This window comes from Chaetodon trifascialis, chromosome 22, assembly GCF_039877785.1.
Source record: "Chaetodon trifascialis isolate fChaTrf1 chromosome 22, fChaTrf1.hap1, whole genome shotgun sequence".
Lineage (NCBI taxonomy): Eukaryota > Metazoa > Chordata > Actinopteri > Chaetodontiformes > Chaetodontidae > Chaetodon > Chaetodon trifascialis.
Genome location: NC_092077.1, coordinates 20,026,347 through 20,047,591, shown reverse-complemented (window position 1 = coordinate 20,047,591; position 21,245 = coordinate 20,026,347). Strand labels below are relative to the sequence as shown.

The window sequence follows — 21,245 nt, the reverse complement described above, 5'->3', positions numbered from 1 at the left end:
GTGTAGGCCGTTGTCTCAGACCGTCTATCTAAAGAGATGATCTGCTCCAAAAAAAATCAAACACTTCAAACAGGAAGTGGATCTTCTTCTGCAACACTGACACTCTTTAACATCACACGGTTGTCATGGCAACGTGTTCAGGCCAGCACAGTGACAGCCGGCTCGTCTTAAGCGACTCTTGCTCGGCGTCGCTCGGCAGAGGTTAAACTGCTTCGCTGGCTGCATCGACTTTCCAACGAGGAAAATGAGACAAGCCTCCATCATTTTTTTAAGATGCAGTTACAGGACTACATTTCCCATGAGGCAGCCTGAGCTCATAATGCTGCGCTCGTGTTGCAGCTCAGAGCAAAATTGTTCCAGCATGAAAATCTGAGAGTCACTGCTGGTGTGACTGGAGCTCAGACGGCCATCACCGTCCTCCTCCATCGCTTTGCTCCTGTGTTCATTCTGTGTGCGTCAAACTACAGAAACACCTCGCAGGTGGTCAGAAGACGTGCTTGAAGGGCAGTCACATTCAGTGTTTCCCAATCCTAATCCAGCGATCTGAAACACCTCCCCTCCCTTAGTTATGTCAGCACTTACAGACAAAATTAAGTCAGTGAACGTCTCATGAACTCCATCGTTCTGCACTGGAACCTCGTCAATTAAGGTGTTAAAACGAGCTGTGAACTGTAGTTTCTGTGATTTCTCAGTCCAACAGAAGATAAAAATGAGTCTTTTTTTTAGTCATTTATACCTTAAAGTGGCTTTAATGGATATTTTGATGATAAATATGTGTTATATGATAATGTGAAAGCGGTGTAAAAGGGTTTCTGGTGCTTAAAGTGAGTCTCAGCGTGGGGTTTTTCTGCTTCGCTCTTATCGTGTTTCCAGAGAAAACATGACCTGCTCAGCACAGACAGACAGTCAGAGACGAGCTGGGGGACACAGAGCAGCATTTAGCAGCTAAAGGACCAGATGTGTCCTTCAGGGGCTGGAGGAGACCCAAACCAGAGCTAAAAGAGTGATCATTGTCTCTGTTATAACAGGATGAAACGACTGACATGTGTTCAAAGCTCAACCTGACGTCACTGAAGGAAGGATCCATTAAAATGTGATCGAACTCATCCTGATCGCCAGTAAATCGTCTGTCTCGCACGATGCTTAAACACTGTCGGCTGCAATGAGCGCTTCAGCCTGCGGGGGGATGCTTTCAGGGCCTCGGGATTTTCCAAAGCGAATAAAAAGAAGCGAACAGATTTCAGGCTCCCAGTGATGTGAGAAACTTGACAAGATGAAGTGTGTGTGTCAGAGAGAGACGATAATACAGCGTGCTTTATCAGCTCCTGCTGTTGGTTGCCATGGTAATGGCCACGGGAGCTACATTTTCAGGACACACACACATCCTGTTCCCACCTCATGAAAGCATCTTTGTGATCTGACCACAACTGGACCGCTTCAAATCCAGTTCACACGAAGATCTGAACTGGGATCAGATTGTTGAGGACGTGCAGTGTGAAGACAGATGGGTCACATGACGGACGCTAACGCCGTCATGTGACTCCTCAGCTTCAGTACACGATAGAAAACGCTGGAAAAAAAACTTTATTCAGCGACAGAAACTGAAATTAACAGCAAAAGTTCTCCATGATTCTGAATTAAAGGGTCATTTCAACAGGAGCAGCGTCAGATACACACAAACATACTGTGTGTGTGTGTGCGTGCGTGTGTGTGTGCGTGTGTGTGTTATCAGTGCCGTCCAGTTTCTCAGCTTTTTCCTGCCAAACATCCGTTTCCTTGGCAACCCTTGCGGGAAACAGGAAGTGTGAGTCACAGGAAGTACTTCTAATCTTTGTCAAGTCTTTTTTTTTTTTTATTGTTTTCTTGTGTCCAACGTGTCCTCCTGCTGTCCTCATTGCCATAGAAACATCCTGGTTCCACAGACCCACACACACCAGCTGGCTAGCACGATGTTAGCTATTAGCAGGCCACCGACTGGCTACCAGTATGCTACTGGCTTACTCAGCAGTAAGCCAGCAGCCTTCTGCTAATAGGCTAAAGGTAAACAGCTGATTGGTTGACTGCCGACCGCACGCTGCTAACTGACCAAGAAGCTAACTGCAGTCTACTGACAGCTCGAACATGACAGTCAGTCAACAACGACGGCTAGCTGGAGTGATGTTTCCGGTTACTTCTCTGATAATGGGCCACCAAACGGCTAATAGCTACAACAGGCTAACGTCTGAGCAGTTGACAGATGACACCGTGTTGTGGCTACCAGCTACCAGCTAGGTGCCATTTTACCACTGAATTTGCCAGCTAGCCATTTTCAGGTGTGACTGTGTCCTGATGCGGGATAAATCAAAAATGATTTTTCCATAATTGAGTTTGGGTTCCTTCCATCATGTTGTCATCCTGGGCTGCAGCTAATGATTATTTTCATTATTGATTAATCTGCAGACTTTTTTCTCCATTAATCTTCTCCATAAATTGTCAGAAAACATCAGACTGCTGCTTGATGACTTCAAATGTCCAAAGATATCCATTTATAAAGATGTAAAACAGAGAAAAGCTGAAAATCTGAGACACTGGAGAAACTTTTGGGGAGTTTTGTGAACTGATTCATCATCTGTTGATGGAATCGTCAGTGAATCGACTAATTGCAGCTCCAGTTTCTTCAGCTCGTCCTCTAAAAACCTCCAGAACGACAGAACATGAATCTGTTTTCATGGTGATATGATGGGATGGATGAAGCTTTGAGACAAACTGCTGCGCTCTGTTTCCTCTGACTCCCTCTGTGAAGTTCACACAAGGTTCACGGATGCTAACTGCTAGCCGAGGCTGACCATAACTCCGAGGCTGCTGCAGTCCCACCACCATTTTTCTGTTTTTTTGTGCTCATCCGAGAATAGAAACACAAAGATGGATCAATATTTAGAACTTTACATAATACTAGCAGCACAGGGGCAGTTGGAAACGAGCTTTATGGCTCTTGCGGTCGGCCTTGTTGCTATGCTAACCGATACCACGGCTTCATATTGTGTAACTGCCTGAACCTGAAATGGCCTCCCAAAATGCAACTGTGTCTGACCCAGTTCTGTTTTAAACTGCAAGCCAGCACGCTCCGGCGTCTCTGTGCACCCTCCACTCATCTTCTGACGTGTTTTTTTCTTCTTCTCCCCCTCCTCCCTCCATTCCTCCCCCTCCTTCACATCCTGGCACCCCTCTCCTTTACCCCCCGCCCGCCTCCTCCCCATCTTCCTCTCGCTCTTCCTCCCGCTTTTCCTCCCTTTCTACAGGATGGGCAGGGCAGCTCCCAGAATACAGTCTGAAACTCGGAGACCTCTCACTCTGCTGCAGGATCACCACACAGTAACTACAGTTTACTACAGAAAGTACTCCACCGTTAGCTGTAAAACTACTTCATCTGCAACGCCTTCGGAAACTACTTCACGTACTGCAGAAAGTACTCGTTCTGCTGAAACTGCTGGCGGGATTACAACAGGAACTTCTAATTAGGCCGTTCTGCTGAGATTCCACCAATCAAAAGCCAACCAGAGACACAAGAAGCTGGAACCTCAGGCTGGAGCAGAACCAGAACCAGGCCAAACCGGTACCGGACCAATAATCCAACCAGTCTGTGTAGAGTGGATCAGACCAGACCAGGACAGACCAGAAGAGACCAGTGAAAATCAGTCAAGGCCATTGGAAAAGTTTGATGGGACTGCTGACGACAGGTAAGCGTGGAGGCGTCACTCCTTATCTTTACTGCTGGAGGACTTGAAAGCGGTTTACTGACCTGCAGCTGAACTAGGCTGGACCTGAACAAGTCCGTCAGAACCGAATGAAGTAGACCAGGACGCGTCTGAAATCACTCTCTCACTCGTTCACTGACCTCACACCACTTTTATCGCTGAGCCTCTGGTTGCTTTTGCTGAAACATCAGAAGTCTCGATCCTGATTGGTTCACACATTCTGCCGCACACGTTTATGAGGAGGTCATGTGACCTGACAGCCACAGCGACCTGAGAGGCCTGCGGCGTTGACGGCTAGCTGTGTTAGCAGCTCACAGTGTGATGGTTAAAGTCGCGTCAGGGGAAAGTCAGCAGATGAGTCTCACCCTGAAATATTGCATCCACATATGTTTTGATTGTTCACTCAGACAACTTCATCGCATTATCATAAACACAAATGCCAACAGGCTGACCAGTCACCATGACTATGACAACAGTAAGACGAGCAGCTGATCCCAGAGCTGTGTGGGAGAACTGGTCCCACACCAGCCGATGTTTACCAGTGTCTAGCTGATGACTGCAGACTGTTTGTTCCTCCTGCTCTGAGAGGTCGGTTAGAAAACTGCTCAGAGATTTGACAAAATGAAGGTGTGAGGTGATCAGAAGCTTCAGTCTGCACACCGTCACAGTCCTCCAGGTAGACAGGAAGTTAGACGACTGAATAACGAGGGGCTTCCCTGCTGTAGGACCCCGAGTCCACAAAGGTGTTGGACCAATCAGACTGTGTTTACTGATCTCCTTTATCCAGTCATGTGTTCACAAAGTGAACTCGCTCCATCCTCTATGAACCACTGAGCCTTTCCAGGACGCCCCTGTCATACCCAATCATGATCCTCACCTGTTACCAATCAGCCTGTTTACCTGTGGAACGATCCAAACAGGTGTTTTTTCCACATCTTTCAGTCTGTGAAAGGAGGACAAACAGTAAATATATTGACTTTGAGCTGTTTTCAGGTCCGTCATCGTCATTTTGCATCATCGCTGACACACGTCGAGGACAACAACCGCAAACTTCACACAAATGAACTGCAGCGCAGTGCATTGTGGGATTGTTGTAGTAATGTTCGTACCGTGGACGTGACAGGTCGGTGAATTCAGAGTGATTTCAGACCGTCGCGCTCCAGCAGGTTTGTTCAAAAACAGTTAATTCAGAGCTGCGTGGTTTGCGTTGACTCACTCCAGTTGAGATGTGGTTAGTTCAAAAGCAGCTCTGTTTATTTGAAGTACTGGTTGTACTTTTATTCGGAGCAGTCAGTCATTTCGGAGCCTTTGACTTCACATATATCAGCCGTGAGCTTGTCATCCACATATCAGTGGAATCACGGTGACTCAGCGCTCGCTGCTGTGGAAATATCTGGGACGTCCTCTTAGAAATCACAGTAAAAGGATTCTCCTCGCCTCAGAGTGATCTCGTCTAGACGTTTTACTCAGCGTCGAAGTAATCTGGTGGTCGTTGTCTGTTTCCACGGTTACAGAGCAAACAGGAAACGCTCTGCACCAACGTGGTGTTCACCAAACGTAAAGTAATGCAAAGGCTAAAGGTGAAGCCCACAGCTGACTCCATGACAGCACGACTTCCTGTGTGCAGCACCCAAAGCATGATGGGCACTGTAGTCCAGTACTCAGTGCAGGCGTCATATGCACGTATTTACGATCTTTGCAGATTGAGATTCATAACACAAAACATAATCAACAAATGAATCATTATTACACAGAATCTGTAGTAATAAAATAAGAATTATTTCCCAGCTGCAGCAGTAAAGTGATGAACACACCATCAGTAACCAGAATTCAATAATATGATATTTATCACTGTGAAATTCGGCAGAAATCTTTCCTTTTGGCTCCTTCAGAATATTTTAATTTGGACACTTCAGTGAAGTCTTAAATACATGACGTTTCCTTGTACTTGTACACGGTGGTTTTACTGCTTTTACTCCTGAGTGCTTCCTCCACCGCTGCTGATTTGTGCTTAATGGCCTGAAACAGTGAAAAAGCAGCAGCGTGGTCCTTCAAGCTTCCAGACAAACGTACAGTTTACGGCCTAAATTAAGACAAGGCTGTGCCTCCTCCTCTTCGCTGAGGCCTTCGCTGTGTTCCAGCGATATTTAAGGTCTGAGGTGTATTTTTAAATCTCAGCCTTTAAAGAAAGAAAATGACTCCTTGCTGGCAAACACAGCACACAAACCTTGAATCATTTTCTGTGGTTTGCAGAAGAAGTGAATTAGCTTTTCTCTCTGTGGAACGTGATTGAATAGATTTTACGTCTCGTCCTCATTCAGCACATAGTGGAAACAGCACGTCAGCAGCACAACACCATCAGCCCAACGAGAGGACGGATCTGATTGGTCACCCTGTGAAGGTTCACATTGCTGCTTCAGGTGTGTCAGGTCTTTGTTCACATCCCCACAATGGTGCAGGACGGAGGTTTGATGAGGACAGGTGGACATGTCCTGCTTTATGGACAGCTGGTTTTGTCTGTGCTTTAGTGTTTTGCTTCCTCGCTCATCAGAGTCCTCGTCCTCCTCGGGCTTCGGAGAGACGTTTCTCTCGCTCTTTGTGTCTGTGAAACGCAGAATTTGCATTCAGGACGTGAAGCTGATTGTTCGTCCCGATCACCTCGAGTGTGCGACAGGCAGACTGTGATCGTCGTCAGCTGGTCACAGAAGCTGTTCTCGCTGTGAGGAACATTCAGGCTGTCTGAATTATGCAAGAGGACGAGGCTGCGCTTCACTTTCCGTCATTTCCACAAGAAAAATAGAGTTAAGAAATACTTTAGACATCAGAATGAAGAATGTGGATTTCTAAAATGTGGCTATGACTGTCTTCATGGCAGCTGATGAAAAGACCACACGATGTGAATCACAGAGGAAGACTGACGCCTCATCCGGACCAATAGGAGCGCAGAGCCCCTTTCACCCGTGAACAGTCATCAAAGATAGCGAGCTGTGATTGGTCGGGGACCAACGTGTCGTCTCTTGTGTCTCTCGTTACGTCTCTGTTGTTGTAGATTAAATTTCTGATTAGTGAACTTATTTTTTTGTCATCAGATGTTTGAATTTGAAAGCTGAATCGTGGAAATGAAGGAGAAAACATTGAAAGCTGAAACAGCTTCCATGAAGAGCAAACATCTCGCTCTGAGTTTGAGTTTTATCTCCAGATGAAGGACGTAGCCGCCGTGTTGTTCAGGCTGTGTGGGAGGACCGCGGATCTGTCAGGACAAAAACGGGAAACCATCAAAACCGTGACCCCAAGTTATTCCAGGATGAAGCCTCTCGCTGCTCGAGCCCAGCAAGAATTTCACCTTTTCCACAAGACAATGATCCAGAGCCAAAACGGGCCAGCGCTGAACATCCTGGATGAGACGGGTCCTGAAGGAAACCTGAGGACGGACCCGAGGAGACGTTATGTAACAGAGCTCTCTGCAGAGAACAATGGAGGAAAACAACCGCTGCGAGCAACACAAAAGCTGCTCCAGCTCCCACTGAGCTTCACCTGAAGGACCCATTCACATCTACAGCAGCGAGCCGACGAGAGGCGGCGCGTTGCAGAAAACATGGCAGAAATGTTGCGCTCAGTGAGGTGTGAAAGAGAGCGAAGTGAAGGAGGAGTAGGAGTGTAATGACTGGAGTGAAAGAAAGGAAGTGAGACAGAGGGACGAACGAGAAGAAGACAACAGGAGAGGGAAGAAGAAGAGAGAGATCGGCCTAAAAATGGAGGACAGAGTGTAAGAGAGGAGGCCACCGACCACGAGCAGCAGCGTCCACGGGTCGAGTCCCGCCGCGGACGTCTGCTCCACCCCCTCCTCATTCCCCCCGTCAGGAATAACATCAGCAGTTCGACTGTTCGATGATGGGACGCATTTCCACATCAGAGGTTTGGGTCGGCTGAAATGAAGCGGTTCAGTGATCCGGTTCGACCGCGTGGACGATGTCACAGTGTCCACACAGAGGAGCCATGATGTCCCAGTGTCCACACAGAGGTGCCACGATGTCCCGGTGTCCACGTAGAGGAGCCACGATGTCCCAGTGTCCACACAGAGGAACCAGATGTCCCGGTGTCCACGTAGAGGAGCCACGATGTCTCAGTGTCCACACAGAGGAACCAGATGTCCCGGTGTCCACGTAGAGGAGCCAGGATGTCCCAGTGTCCACACAGAGGAGCCATGATGTCCCGGTGTCCACGTAGAGGAGCCACGATGTCCCAGTGTCCACACAGAGGAACCAGATGTCCCGGTGTCCACGTAGAGGAGCCAGGATGTCCCAGTGTCCACACAGAGGTGCCACAATGTCCCGGTGTCCACGTAGAGGAGCCACGATGTCCCAGTGTCCACACAGAGGAGCCATGATGTCCCAGTGTCCACACAGAGGAGTCATGATGTCCCAGTGTCCACACAGAGGAGTCATGATGTCCCAGTGTCCACACAGAGGAGCCACGATGTCCCGGTGTCCACACAGAGGAGCCAGATGTTTTCCTCAGGTCCTGGTTCAGAGTGCGGACTGCGTCATGAGCCCACCACACTGTGAGCATGATAATCACGATAATAAACTTTATTCTTTACAAGAAGGAAGTCACATGCACCGAGTGAGTGCTTTCCACAGAAACGACAGAACAGACATAAAGATGAATGTAAAACAAGATGGAGAACAAAACCTGCATGATGACGATGATAAGGATGAAAATGAAAATAAAGACAATGCAAAAACCTCAGAATAAAGAAACACAGGTCAACATTTTTAAAGACGTGCAGCGAACACAAAGATTCAGGCGGCCACAGCTCGTCAAAGGCATCGGTTTTTAGTTTTCTTTTGAAAATACTCGGCGAGCTGCTTCCTGTTATCTGTAGGTGGTTTGTTCCAGCGCTTCGACAAAGGCTGCATCCCAATTTTCTTTTGACTGTTGCTGGAAACCTCCAATAAAGCAGCAGCAGATGATGAAATGATGAAGGAGGGAGTGAGCGATGTAAGGAAATACAGACGGCGTGAGGAGGCCGGGTTCTGCTCTGTCGATGATGTCGATGGCGGGAGGCGTCGTTCAGAAGCTGCTGTGTGTCACGCTCACACTTGTGTTTGAACAGCTGCCACAGAGCTGGCTCGCCTTTTGTCTTTACCTTCAGTTTCAAGGTTAATCCATCAAACAACAGCGAAAAGCTCCGATTTAATGAGCTTTTATTCCAGCCACTGATGCATGAAAAGCCCCAAACCTGGGAAACGTTGTGAAGTTTGTTTCCTCTGCTGCGCCTCGGCTCAAAGCCTCAGAGCAGGAGACGATTAAAAGAACGGCGAGAAGGAAAAACTCAGCAGCTCGCTCAGTGTTTGTTTGTTTCTGAGGCTGAAGCTGGTCACATTCATCAGGTTGTCCTGTGGACTCTGGAGTGTCTCTGTCTCCGTGTCCCCAGAAGGCCCGTCGACCATCTCCCCCCTCAGAGCAGCCAAGGTTGTATTTCAGAGTTTTAAATGGCAGAAAGTGATTGGAAGTCTCTGATTGGTGGACGTAAAGTGTTTTCTGAAGTGCAGAGAAACAGCAGCCCACCGGCTCCGAGCTGATTGCAGAGCGAGTCACTGAGGAGGGAGTGGACAGGAAGGAGTCATCTGTGCAGACTCTGGATCAGCCTGGTCTTACATTCAAAAAGCCGTGGTACACCATCGCTTTGATTACGTTACGTAACCTGCTAATCTGCTGCTCGCTCACTGTTTGCTGGGAGAATCTGTCAAAACAAACGCAGTCGACTGAAATGATAAAGCAACGAGTTCCAGCTCACGGCTTTTTGTTCGTGTCACACAACAACAAACAGGACAGAAACTCTGTCGGAGCGGGGTCAGGACACCTTCTCTGACTCTTCCTCTTTCCTCGTGTTGTCGTGTGTGACGGGTGTAAAACATGGCGAGCGCGGTGCTAATTACAATCTGTGGCACGTTTCATTTTGAGCTCAGTGTTTGCGTCTGAGGGTGGAGAAACTGGCTTTGATTGGGCGTGTTGTGGAGACGGGAACCTCCACCCTGAGCAGCAGCGAGTGCTGAAGGAAGGAGGAGTGAAAGAGTCTTTAACGCCGTCTCCTCTGGTCCTCTGTCGTCCTGTGTGCTGAGGATTCCTCCACACGCTCACATGTTAGCGTTGAATGTTGCCGCAATTACGAGCCTTTTACTGTACTGAATGAAAGGAAGTGATTCATTCAGCGAGCTGCTGGTCCGAGTTCTGCCAGGACTGATCAGAGGCTTCACTGCGCTTCACGCTGCGAAAATCAATCGCTGAGACTTACCCCGAGCTCCGGATATAGATTTTTAAGTCCAAATGAAATGATCGTCGTGGGTTAATGCAGCCGGGAGCAGGCGCTGCTTTGTAAACCCTCTCTGCTGATGCCTTCAGGGACGCTCAGACATCCAAGATTTGAGAATCAGTCACTCAATAGCAACAATTTCCATGATCCTGTAAGTGTTTGCTCGTTGCTCATGTTTTGTGTCGTAAGAGGACTACAACGTTTGAGTGGACGTGTCGGCAAAGGATCAGCGCAGGGCCACATACTGTGACAGGTGTGTTTCCAGGTGTTTGGCCTTGAGTGATGTCACTTGAGTCAGTTGAAGACAACGAGTTTGAAACTGAAACCGATCTGTTGGTTTGGAGTTCGAGAGAAGTGAGCTGATAGCTGCTACTAGTATAACACACGGCTGTCTTTGGCTGAGCTGCATTGTGGGTAATGTAGGAATAAAAGTCAACGTCTCTGCATCGATGTTGATCCTTTTCTGAAGCGTGGGAGTGACATCAGTGGAGGACTCTTCACAAAAACAGAAGCTGAACCACGAGCTTGTTTTCTGTCGTCGTGGTGACTGAAAGCTCGTTTACGACGTAATGACCGCGACCTTCAGTAACTCCCACTGCGGGTCACTGTGTTCGATGGGTTAAATGAAACCTGTGTGTGCGTGAGGAACATCTGGTGAGGCTCGTTTGCATACGACATCGTGTCACTCTTCTGATTTTCTGCACAGGAAGCATTATAACACACACCAAATGTGTCCTAAAATACGACTGTTATGAACCAGCTCTCTACGGGAAAACATCATAAAACCAGTTGGACTTGGTAAAATATGCGTTTACTGACAAAAAAAAGAAGCAAACCGGTAAAAATAAGAGTGACCAAGAGAGTGTTTGACAAGGCCTCCGACGTAAAATACAGAAAAAGAAGGAAACTCTGAGCTGAGCTGTCTCAGTCTTACCTGTCCAAAGCCAGAAGCAGGTTTGAAGCTGCAGCTCTGCTTCCAGAGTCTCTAACACAGGAAGCAGAGTGTGTACGTACCTGAACCGACCCACTTAAACTGGCCTCGTCCCCAGGAAGCCCAGCGAACGCCTCGTGTTGGCATTAACACAGAAGTGTAACACAGCGGCTGAACTCTTACAGAGTAGAGACAGTCAGAGTTTAAGGCTTCTGCATGCTCAGCTGACCTGCTTTGCATCACTTCAAGACTCTGTCGGTTAATATTTAATCAGAATTAATAGCTTTGAAGAGCATTAATTGAGCGCTGTCTCTGTTTTCCCCAGATTTAGTTCCAGAATATGTATTTCTGTCCAGGAAACTTCTTGGAAATTGTTCAGATATTCAGAAATCAGACAGAAAATAAATCATCGGTTAAATGTTGTAAAGCTTCGAACGTCCCCCGCTCGTTTGTTCCAGAGGACTGCAGGATGTTCAGCTTCGCTTTTCTCACCTGGTTTATGCAGAAACGACACTCGTCCAGTTTCAGCATGTTTGATGGAAATGAATCATCCAGGCTGATATATGTGGAGGTGAGAGGGTGGAGATCTGGAGGAGGAGGAGGAGGAGGAGGAGGAGGTGAACCCAGCAGGGTCTAATGGATCACATTCATTCTCCATTAACGGGACTCTGAGACGACGTGGACGGACTCTGACTTTACGTCGAGGTATCCGTGAATACACGCCTTTGAAAAAGTTGAATGAAGACAGATTGATTTACTCGTATTGAATCTTGATATTGAGCCTTTTTATGCGTCGAAGGCTTCAGATGAAATAACGTGAAAAGCTGATTAAACTTTGTGGTTGCAGGTGTTTTTCTTCCAGTTTGGGTTTGAACTACGTGCGATCTGCTGATGTATTGATCACAGAGGGAAACTGGTAGCAGCCTGATGAAGGCAGGATGGTGGGAAACATTTGGCACGTGGTGCTCTGAGAGGAGCGTCTGCTTTAATTTGATATTTAGGAAAATATTCAGCAGGAGTTCAGTCAAACGTTGCGGCCCGATCATTTAAACGTGAGGCGCTGCTCACCTCAGCACTCCTGAACTGCGCATGAACTCAGACCCCAACCCACCGGCTTCTCACTTTGCATTGATCTCCTATTGGAAATCAATAGCCGATGATGGCTTCCCCTCATCGTGAGAGCAGCCCAGATGTTTGAGCGGCGCAGCGTGGGCGCCCGGCAGCGTGAAGGCCGAGCGAGCTTCACAGGATGCAGAGAGAGAGAGAGAGTCAGCAGGTAGGACGGCCGTTTTAAAACGGGAACTGCGAAAATTGTTCAACCACGTTGCCATAGCAACAGCGAGCATGTAGATCAGGAGGCTTTTTTTAACACGCACGCACGCGCACACACACACACACACACACACACACACACACACACACACACACACACACACACACACACACACAGTGACACTGTGAGGTTAGCACAGGATTCCCTGCTATTCCAGTTTCTATGACAACTCACAACTCATCCTCTCCCTCAGCGGCTCTGCTTCATCCTCAGCTGTGATGAAGGCAGCCTTAAGTTTTGACTTCAGGCCCGCTTCGCTTTATTGGCGCGGACGCTAATCAAGTGCTAATTAGCGCCAGTGATGATTAATACAAGCGATAATTAAACACGTAATAAAGTCTTGCGCTGAACTGAAAATAACATCAGCGGCGGAGGTCGTGGTGGTCTCGGCTGAAGGCGAGTGTACAGACGATGGGGGTGGGCCTTGAACGTTACACCAAATTTTTTTTTTTTTTTTTTTACATGCAAACGTCCTCTGAGCAGCAGCTAAAATCAATAATAATTTTAATAACAACGTATCATGTGGACAGATTTACGCTGGCGGACAGTGAACGCAGCGCACTGCACAGTACATTTGTTTAAATCCTGCTTTTCATCATGTAGATGATCGCTGTGGTGTCGCTCCAGTTTGTGTCGTCTTCTTACATTTCAGTTCAGCTTCTGTATTTCCTCTGGATCCTCTCCTGACTACGAGAACATCTAGTAAAGTACAAATGTACCAGCGTTAGACTGGAGCACCAAAAGTAACCTGAAGGGCACAAAGAGTTTAATGTGAATCCTCATGTTTAAGTCTTTAAAGAGAAGTTTGACATTTTGGGAAATGTGTTTGTCTGCTTTCTTGTTGACAACTCTGATGAAACATGAAGCTGGATGCAGGTGACGATTAGCTTAGCATAAAGACAGAAAGCACTGGGAAACAGCCAGAAAATACACCTGCCTGCACCTCTTAATCAATTAGTAATTAATTGCATGGCGAGGCGTTAGCATGCAGAACCTTTAAAGAGAGCCAGCCGAGCAGTTTACCCCGCTTCCACTCGTGCTAAGCTAAGCTAAGCTAACAAGCTGCTAGCTCTAGCTTCATTTTTAGCGTCGAGACATGAAAAGTGGTAATAACTCTCATGTAACTCGGCAAGAAAGCAAACAAGTGTCTTTTCCCAAAATGTCAAACTGTTCCTTTAATCATTTTCACGTAGCGACCACATCGTACGTCAGAAGACATAATGGAAGATTAAAGTACTTCATCCTCTCAATGAAGTACTCAGCCTGTGTTCTTCAATGAAACACACCTCTCTCTCTTTCCCGAGCCTCCGTCTGTCCGATCCCTTTCATACGGTCCCTGAAGTAACTGTGAAATTTGTGCTTCAGCTGTTCTCAGAACAGTTTCTCTGTTATGTGTCTGAGTGTGTGTGCGAGCACACTTCGCTCGGTGAAAAACAGGATGTGATGTAACATCCTGAGGCCATTATTAGCATTGGAGAAGGTGGAGGTCAGATCAGAGTCAGCAGACAGCCTGAATAAGATGCCGTCCCACGAAGCGGGTTTCAGTTTGGACAATGAGCCGTGATGAGACGAGTCGAGCTGTCCGCGGGTCTTTGTCTCAGAGGTCGCGTCGAGTCGTCTCAGCAGGAAAATCACACGTGTCATTAAACACATTGACGTGGACGTGTTGGTGTCGTTGTGAGATGGAGAGCAGCCATGATCGCTGTTATTGCTTACACCCTTGAAAATGCAAAATGTCTGCTGTGAGAAATGTCTGTGGGAGGCTGTCAGATTCATGCTAATATCTCTGTCCCCCCACAAGGACGAAACGTCCAAATCATGTCCAGCTGTTCCTGTTCTTATAACACAAGGAGGCCAGTTCAGGAAACTGCTAACTTTGAGAGATGTAGCTGCTTTAGCTCAACTAGCAGCCATGCTAGCAGCTCTGTGAAGCTGTAAACGGTAAAAATGGATGAAAGTTGCAGCCTGAAGTTTGTTTTTAACCTTTGGCAGTCGTGGTTGTTGTGCTAATATGCTCATGACAAAGCTAGCATGCTGCTGTTTAGTAAGTATAGTGTGTACCAGGTTCCCAGCTTACTTAGCATGTTAGCATGCTAACATTTGGTAATTAGCAGTACAAACAACAGCTCTGTACACGCTGCTTTATTACCAGGAGAAAACAATGTGTTTGACCTTTGAGCTGGCCAGTGAGCATTAGCTTGCTTGCTAACAGGCAGCAGAGATCCGGCGATGTGAATTAAAACATCGTGAACGTATTGACATTTCCACAGTGATGAATCTTTAATTATTAGTATTTTCCGGACTATAAGTTGCACTTTTTTTCATAGTTTTGGCTGGTCCTGCGACTTATATATCAAAATATATATAGTTTACTTGTCTTTTTTAAGTAATTCATACTGCCTGACATGAACCCATTACCGTCTACAGCCGCCAGGGGGCGCTCTAGGCTTGTGACTACATGCTGCTCCTGTACCAGCGTTGTTCAGTGGATTCAGTGATGCGGAATGAGATCGGGAGCTCGGTGAACTTGCTGGTTGGACTCGCCGGCCTGTTGTGTTAATTTATCCTTTTCAGCCTTCAGGTGTGATCTTTATGCTGCCGTGCAGCTGAATAACTGTTCATGTGTTACGTTAACGGAGCGCACGCCTGTTCAGCCTGTTGCTCTCTTGCTTTGTGTAGTTGAATCACTTTCCAGATTAAATGTCTGTTCTTGGATTTTATGAAATAAATTTAAATAAATGCAACTTGTATATGTTTTTTTCCTCTTCATGGCACATTTTTTGACTGATGCGACTTATAGTCTGGTTTCTCCGCTGTGACCCGTCACGTGATGCAGACTGTAATGGCGGCTCGGTGTGTGTGTGTGTGTGTGTGTGTGTGTGTGTGTGTGTGTGTGTGTGTGTGTGTTTTTCAGCCACATGCCTCTGAGTCCGGCTGCTGACACCAAACATGATCGCCCGCGGCAACAGGCCGTCACTAACGGCAACCCGACAGGCTCTGCTGTTGCCAGGGACGACGACGCGGATGACACGCCCCCTGGAAACAGCATCGTCGTCCGCATTGGCATCCCGGACCTGCAGCAGACGGTAACACACACGTAGCTTACATACACACACACGCAGTATATGCAGTATATATACGAGTATGTACTGTATATAAGTACATCTGACTGGAGGATAAAAACTACATGAATGAATCAGCAGGACAAACCTGGTGTCTGTCTGTCTGTGTCTGTCTCTTTCTCTGTCTGTCTGTTTCTCTGTCTCTGGCTCTCTCAGAAGTGTTTGCGGTTGGACCCAGAGTTACCAGTTTGGACCAGTAAGCAGAGGGTTCTGGTGACGTTGACTCAGTCTCTGTCGGATGTTTTGAACTATGGTCTCTTCCAGCCGGCGTTCAACGGCCGAGCCGGAAAGTTTCTGGACGAGGAGCGACTGCTGAAGGAGTATCCTCTCCCTCCCATCACTCCCATCCCATACCTGGAGGTACAGCACGGCGCTTTACAGGACACGTGGTTTAAAGGAGCAAACAGCACGTTATCAGTGGATTTATGTGTTTGTCTTTGCTGCAAACAACAACGTGTCAGTGCGTCTGTCCTGCTCTGCAGCCCATTGGCTCCTCCTGAAGACGAAAACCTTTAAAAATAAAAAGGTTCAAGAATGTCCTCAAACAGCTGCTCACTGTAGTTTTTATCAGACAGACGGCAGGAAATGCTGCATTCGTGTGTGTGCGGGAGTCCAATTAAAATGTGTGTGTTCATGTTAAACAGTACAGACAAGATATAAACGAAAGAAGCTGTGAAATAATCTGATTTATTTAACTTGTTCAAATGTCTCAGTCTGTTAATTCAGACCGAGAAGAGCCAATCACAGGCTTGAACTGGCTCCGTCCTGCATGCGCTGAATGTGATTCATGAGCTGGAAATCAAACTGAATCAAAAGCAACAAACTCCTGAAAAATTCTCTTTATTGCACATTTTGTCTGTATTCATTAACGTGATTGTTTCCTGTAATCTAACGTGGCAGCTCCCCGTTCACGTGTTGTGTTTGCGTTTCAGTGAGCACAAACGAGCGCTGACCTTTGACCTCTCGTTATTATTACAGTTTCGTTATAAAAGGAGAATTTACACGCAGAGCTACGTGGACGATAAACAGCTGGCCAAGCTACACACCAAGGTACACACACACACACACACACACACACACACACACACACACACACACACACACACACACACACACACACACACACACACACTGATGAGTCACTTCATGAAGTTAAGCAGGCTGAACAACACAAATCCTCAAATCGTGCTGGATGATAAGAACTAATGATTAACGTGTGACGTGTGCGTCTCCTCTCCGGTGAGGACGTTACAGACTGAGTTCTCCTGCTGAGCTTTTGTCGGAGCGTTTCTTCAGACTGTTCTGATGTTTTCAGGCCAACCTGAAGCGCTTCATGGAACATGTTCACCAGAAGAATGTGGAGAAGGTTTCCAAGTGGCTGGAGAAGGGCCTGGACCCCAACTTCCATGACTCTGACAGCGGGGGTGAGGCTCGCGCACGCACACACACAAACACACACACACACATTGTCTTTGGTCCAATAACAGCGTGCGTGTCCGTCTGTGTCTCAGAGTGTCCTCTCACTCTGGCCGTCCAGCTGGAGGAGAGCTGTGAGCTCATTAAAGTCCTCCGCAGTGGAGGAGCTCACCTGGACTTCAGGACCAGAGACGGCATCACCGCTCTGCACCGAGCCGTCCTCTGCAGGAACAGCACCTCGCTCACGGTCAGAAAACACACCTGCAGACGCCGCAAGGCAGTGTGGGAAAGTAACTGAGTACATTCACTCAAGTACTCCATTTCTGAGTATTTCATGTTGTGTTATTTTACAATTTTACTTCACAAATACGTTCAGATTTAGTCGTTTTTGTTTCTCATCAACCTTGAATTCAACCCTTCGCTGAGCTCTGTCCTGTCCTGTCCTGTCCTGTCCTGTCCTGTCCTGTCCTGTCCTGTCCTGTCCTCAGACTCTGCTGGACCTCGGAGCGTCTCCGGACTACAAGGACAGCAGAGGACTGACTCCCCTCTATCACTCTGCCATGGTGGGCGGCGCCCCCTACTGCTGCGAGCTGCTGCTGCAGGACCACGCCACCATCGGTACGGAGGCTCGTAGGGTCAATCCACCTGTGTGTGTGTGTGTGTGTGTGTGTGTGTGTGTGTGTGTGTGTGTGGATGATGACATCACCACTTCCCCGCTCAAAGAGTTCTTGTTGTCCTGGTTTTAGGGATGACTGATGAGAACGGGTGGCAGGAAATCCACCAGGTGACACACGCACACACACACACACACACACACACACACACACACACACACACACACACACACACACACACTCAAATCCATGCAATCAGTTAAATTACTTGCTCTATACAAGCATGATTTAATTCACAATCTGTGTGTGTGTGTGTGTGAGTTTAGGCATGTCGCTTCGGTAATGTGCAGCACTTGGAGCACCTGCTCTTCTACGGCGCTGACATGAGCTCCCAGAATGCATCAGGAAACACCGCCCTTCACCTTTGTGCTCTCTACAACCAGGTAACACACAAACCCACTGAGAGCTCGGCTGAAGGTGTTTGTTTGTTTCTCCTGTGTTTTTATTTATTCTGAAGTTTTTAAAATGATTTCTGCTGGTTTTGCAGGACAGCTGTGCCAGAGTGCTGCTGTTCAGAGGAGCGAATAAAGACATCAAAAACTACAACAACCAGACTGCCTTTCAGGTAAAATAACATCCAAAACTACAGCCAACGCTGGGCTGACAGAAGCTCTGACCCCAGACCAGTCTGAACTCAGCCATCACATAATCTGAGTCCATGCAGTAATCTCCTCTGTGTGAGGTGTTTTCAAAGGTTTGCATCCAATCAGCGGGCTCGGAGCTGAAAGAGCCGAGAGACACACGAACGTGTTGGTTTGGCTCTTTTCATGATAAGAAGAGTACAGAGTGAAGCCGGCTGTCCTTTAATGGACGTACATAAAGACTAATGTCTGACCCAGCCGCTGCTGTTATGACAATGCAGGACGCTCCGTGTGTGTGTGTGTGTGTGTGTGTGTGTGTGTGTGTGTGTGTGTGTGTGTGTGTGTGTGTGTGTGTGTGTGTGTGTGTGTGTGTGTGTGTGTGTGTGTGTAGGTGGCGATAATTGCCGGGAACTTTGATCTTGCAGAAATCATTAAGATCCACAAAGCCTCTGACGTTGGTGAGTTGGCTGAGAGTATAAACACATTTAAATAGTGTGTATGTGTGTGTACGCGTACATGTTAGAGTAGCTGGTGAAGTTAACTGTGTGTCTGTGTGCGTGTGTGTGCGCGTGCGTGTGTGTGTGTTTGTGTTTGTGCCCAAGTAGTTCCCTTCAGAGAAACTCCATCCTACACAAAGCGCCGCAGAGCCGGCCTGACCAGGACGCCGGCTGGAAACGGTCTGTCCTCTCCGCGCTCTCTGATTCGCTCAGCCAGTGACAACGCTCTGGAAAGCCCCGCCTCCTCTCCTGGCCCCTCCCTTCAAAGCCTGGAAACACATCATGACACGCACACACACTCACTACGACGACACACACGCCGGCTCAGGTACACACATGCACACACACCGACACACACTCACAGGGTTAGTATACATTCACACACAGTCACAGTGGACACTTTGACATCGAGTTGTCTTTAGAATAAAGTCCACACCAGGACCGCTGTAGTTTATGCTAGTACTGGTGTAGTTTATGTTAGTGCTGGTGTAGTTTATGTTATTACTGGTGTAGTTTATGTTAGCACTGGTGTAGTTGAAGTTACTACTGGTGTAGTTTGTGTTAGCACTGGTGTAGTTTATGTTAGCACTGGTGTAGTTTGTGTTAGTTCTGGTGTAGTTTATGTTAGTACTGGTGTAGTTTTTGTTAGCGCTGGTGTAGTTGAAGTTAGTGCTGGTGTAGTTTGTGTTAGTTCTGGTGTAGTTTATGTTAGCACTGGTGTAGTTTGTGTTAGTTCTGGTGTAGTTTATGTTAGTACTGGTGTAGTTTTTGTTAGCACTGGTGTAGTTGAAGTTACTACTGGTGTAGTTTGTGTTAGTTCTGGTGTAGTTTATGTTAGTACTGGTGTAGTTTGTGTTAGTTCTGGTGTAGTTTATGTTAGTACTGGTGTAGTTTTTGTTAGCGCTGGTGTAGATGAAGTTAGTGCTGGTGTAGCTGAAGTTAGTGCTGGTGTAGTTTGTGTGAGTTCTGGTGTAGTTTATGTAAGCGCTGGTGTAGTTGAAGTTAGTGCTGGTGTAGTTTGTGTTAGTTCTGGTGTAGTTTGTGTTAGCGCTGGTGTAGTTTGTGTTAGTTCTGGTGTAGTTTGTGTTAGTTCTGGTGTAGTTTGTGTTAGTACTGGTGTAGATGAAGTTAGTGCTGGTGTAGTTTGTGTTAGTTCTGGTGTAGTTGAAGTTAGTGCTGGTGTAGTTTGTGTTAGTTCTGGTGTAGTTGAAGTTAGTGCTGGTGTAGTTTATGTTAGTACTGGTGTAGTTGACATCAGTGCTGGTGCAGCTGGCAGGGTTACTGGTGTTGTCATGGCGACAGCCTTTAGTCAAACCAGTCTCCGTCTCTAACCTGTCTGTCTCTCTGCAGTCCGAGTGGTGGAGGCCACGTGGAGACCAGCCCCCCGTCCTCCCCTCCACTGACCCCCCAGATGAGGAAGAGGAGGCTGTACAGCGCCGTACCAGGACGCACCTTCATTGCCACCCGGTCCCACGTCCCCCAGGGGACCGGAGAGATCCAGCTGCACCGAGGAGAGAGGGTCAAAGGTCAGACAGAGGAGCGTGTTGTCAGAATGAAGCCGTGCTGAGTGTTTGTGAGGACAGGTGGTCCTGACCGAGTGTGCTGTGGATCCACAGTTCTGTCCATCGGCGAAGGAGGATTCTGGGAAGGAAGTGTTAAAGGACGAACTGGCTGGTTTCCTGCTGACTGTGTGGAGGAAGTCCAGATGAGACAATACGACCCACGGCTGGGTAAATCATTACTGAGAAACACGCACTGGACGCACAGAGAGATGGTTTAACCTTTAATATGTGACCAACATGAGGTACTTCATCCTGTACTGCATTTATCTCCTGTACTTCTACACACGTCCGTGTGTTTCAGAGACGAGGGAGGACCGCACCAAGAGACTGTTCAGACATTACACCGTAGGATCGTATGACAACTACACCTCCTACAGGTAATACACCATCATTACACCTTCTGCAGGTACGCACCACCAACACTCCTCCTCAGGTGATACTGATGTCACACACTCCTGGACAGGTTAAACAACAAAACACAAACATATGTAACAACATGTAGAAAAAACATGAGGTAGAAAATGTTTTAATGAATGAAACTTTGATTTAGAAACTGAATCAGTCACCACATTAAATGCTTGTATCAATTATCTAATGATTATTGTATATTTCTTCATGATGTAGAGACAAAACATCACATAAAACTAAGATTATTATTATTAACGTGATATCAGTAAATACTAATAAATATACTATACTATACTCATAAAACTTTGTCACGTGCAAAGTAATAAAGTCAACTCAATTTAAATGAATCTGTACAGTACACATATACATATACATGTACACACATGACATACAAACACACTGCATCTTTACAGGAATACTACTGTAATACTAAAAAATAATCTGTGGTACAAATTCAAGGTACTTGTATATAACTTCAGTATTTACATCTCAGAGGTAAATGTTGTACTTTTACTTCATTACATTTGTCGATCAGCTTCAGTTACTCATTAATTATCAGATTCCTTCCTGTCCAGTGAAAAGCTCGTATCTCCAGATGTGTTGATGCTGGAACACGAGGAGTTAAAACGCAGGACTTTTACTTGAACTGGAGTACTTTCACAGTGTGGTAT

The 21,245-nt window shown here is 47.0% G+C and overlaps 1 protein-coding gene across 5 annotated transcripts in view; it reads left to right on the top strand.

The window, feature by feature from the left end:
• Positions 1–3,416: 3,416 nt before the first annotated feature.
• Positions 3,417–21,245, top strand: part of shank3b (SH3 and multiple ankyrin repeat domains 3b) — a 32,569-nt gene continuing 14,740 nt past the window's right edge. For 2 of the 5 annotated variants that reach the window (XM_070991710.1, XM_070991713.1), the window contains exons 1-15: positions 3,417–3,716; positions 15,229–15,400; positions 15,593–15,796; positions 16,415–16,486; positions 16,752–16,860; positions 16,948–17,099; positions 17,341–17,470; positions 17,599–17,636; positions 17,793–17,909; positions 18,014–18,091; positions 18,499–18,565; positions 18,713–18,932; positions 19,955–20,130; positions 20,221–20,334; positions 20,468–20,543. In XM_070991710.1, coding sequence (XP_070847811.1) covers positions 15,233–15,400; positions 15,593–15,796; positions 16,415–16,486; positions 16,752–16,860; positions 16,948–17,099; positions 17,341–17,470; positions 17,599–17,636; positions 17,793–17,909; positions 18,014–18,091; positions 18,499–18,565; positions 18,713–18,932; positions 19,955–20,130; positions 20,221–20,334; positions 20,468–20,543 — 1,721 coding nt within the window. In that variant the 5' untranslated portion in view covers positions 3,417–3,716; positions 15,229–15,232. Of the gene's footprint in view, positions 3,717–15,228; positions 15,401–15,592; positions 15,797–16,414; positions 16,487–16,751; positions 16,861–16,947; positions 17,100–17,340; positions 17,471–17,598; positions 17,637–17,792; positions 17,910–18,013; positions 18,092–18,498; positions 18,566–18,709; positions 18,933–19,954; positions 20,131–20,220; positions 20,335–20,467; positions 20,544–21,245 lie in introns of all 5 variants that reach the window. The other 3 variants (XM_070991711.1, XM_070991709.1, XM_070991712.1) reach the window with 2 other exon arrangements.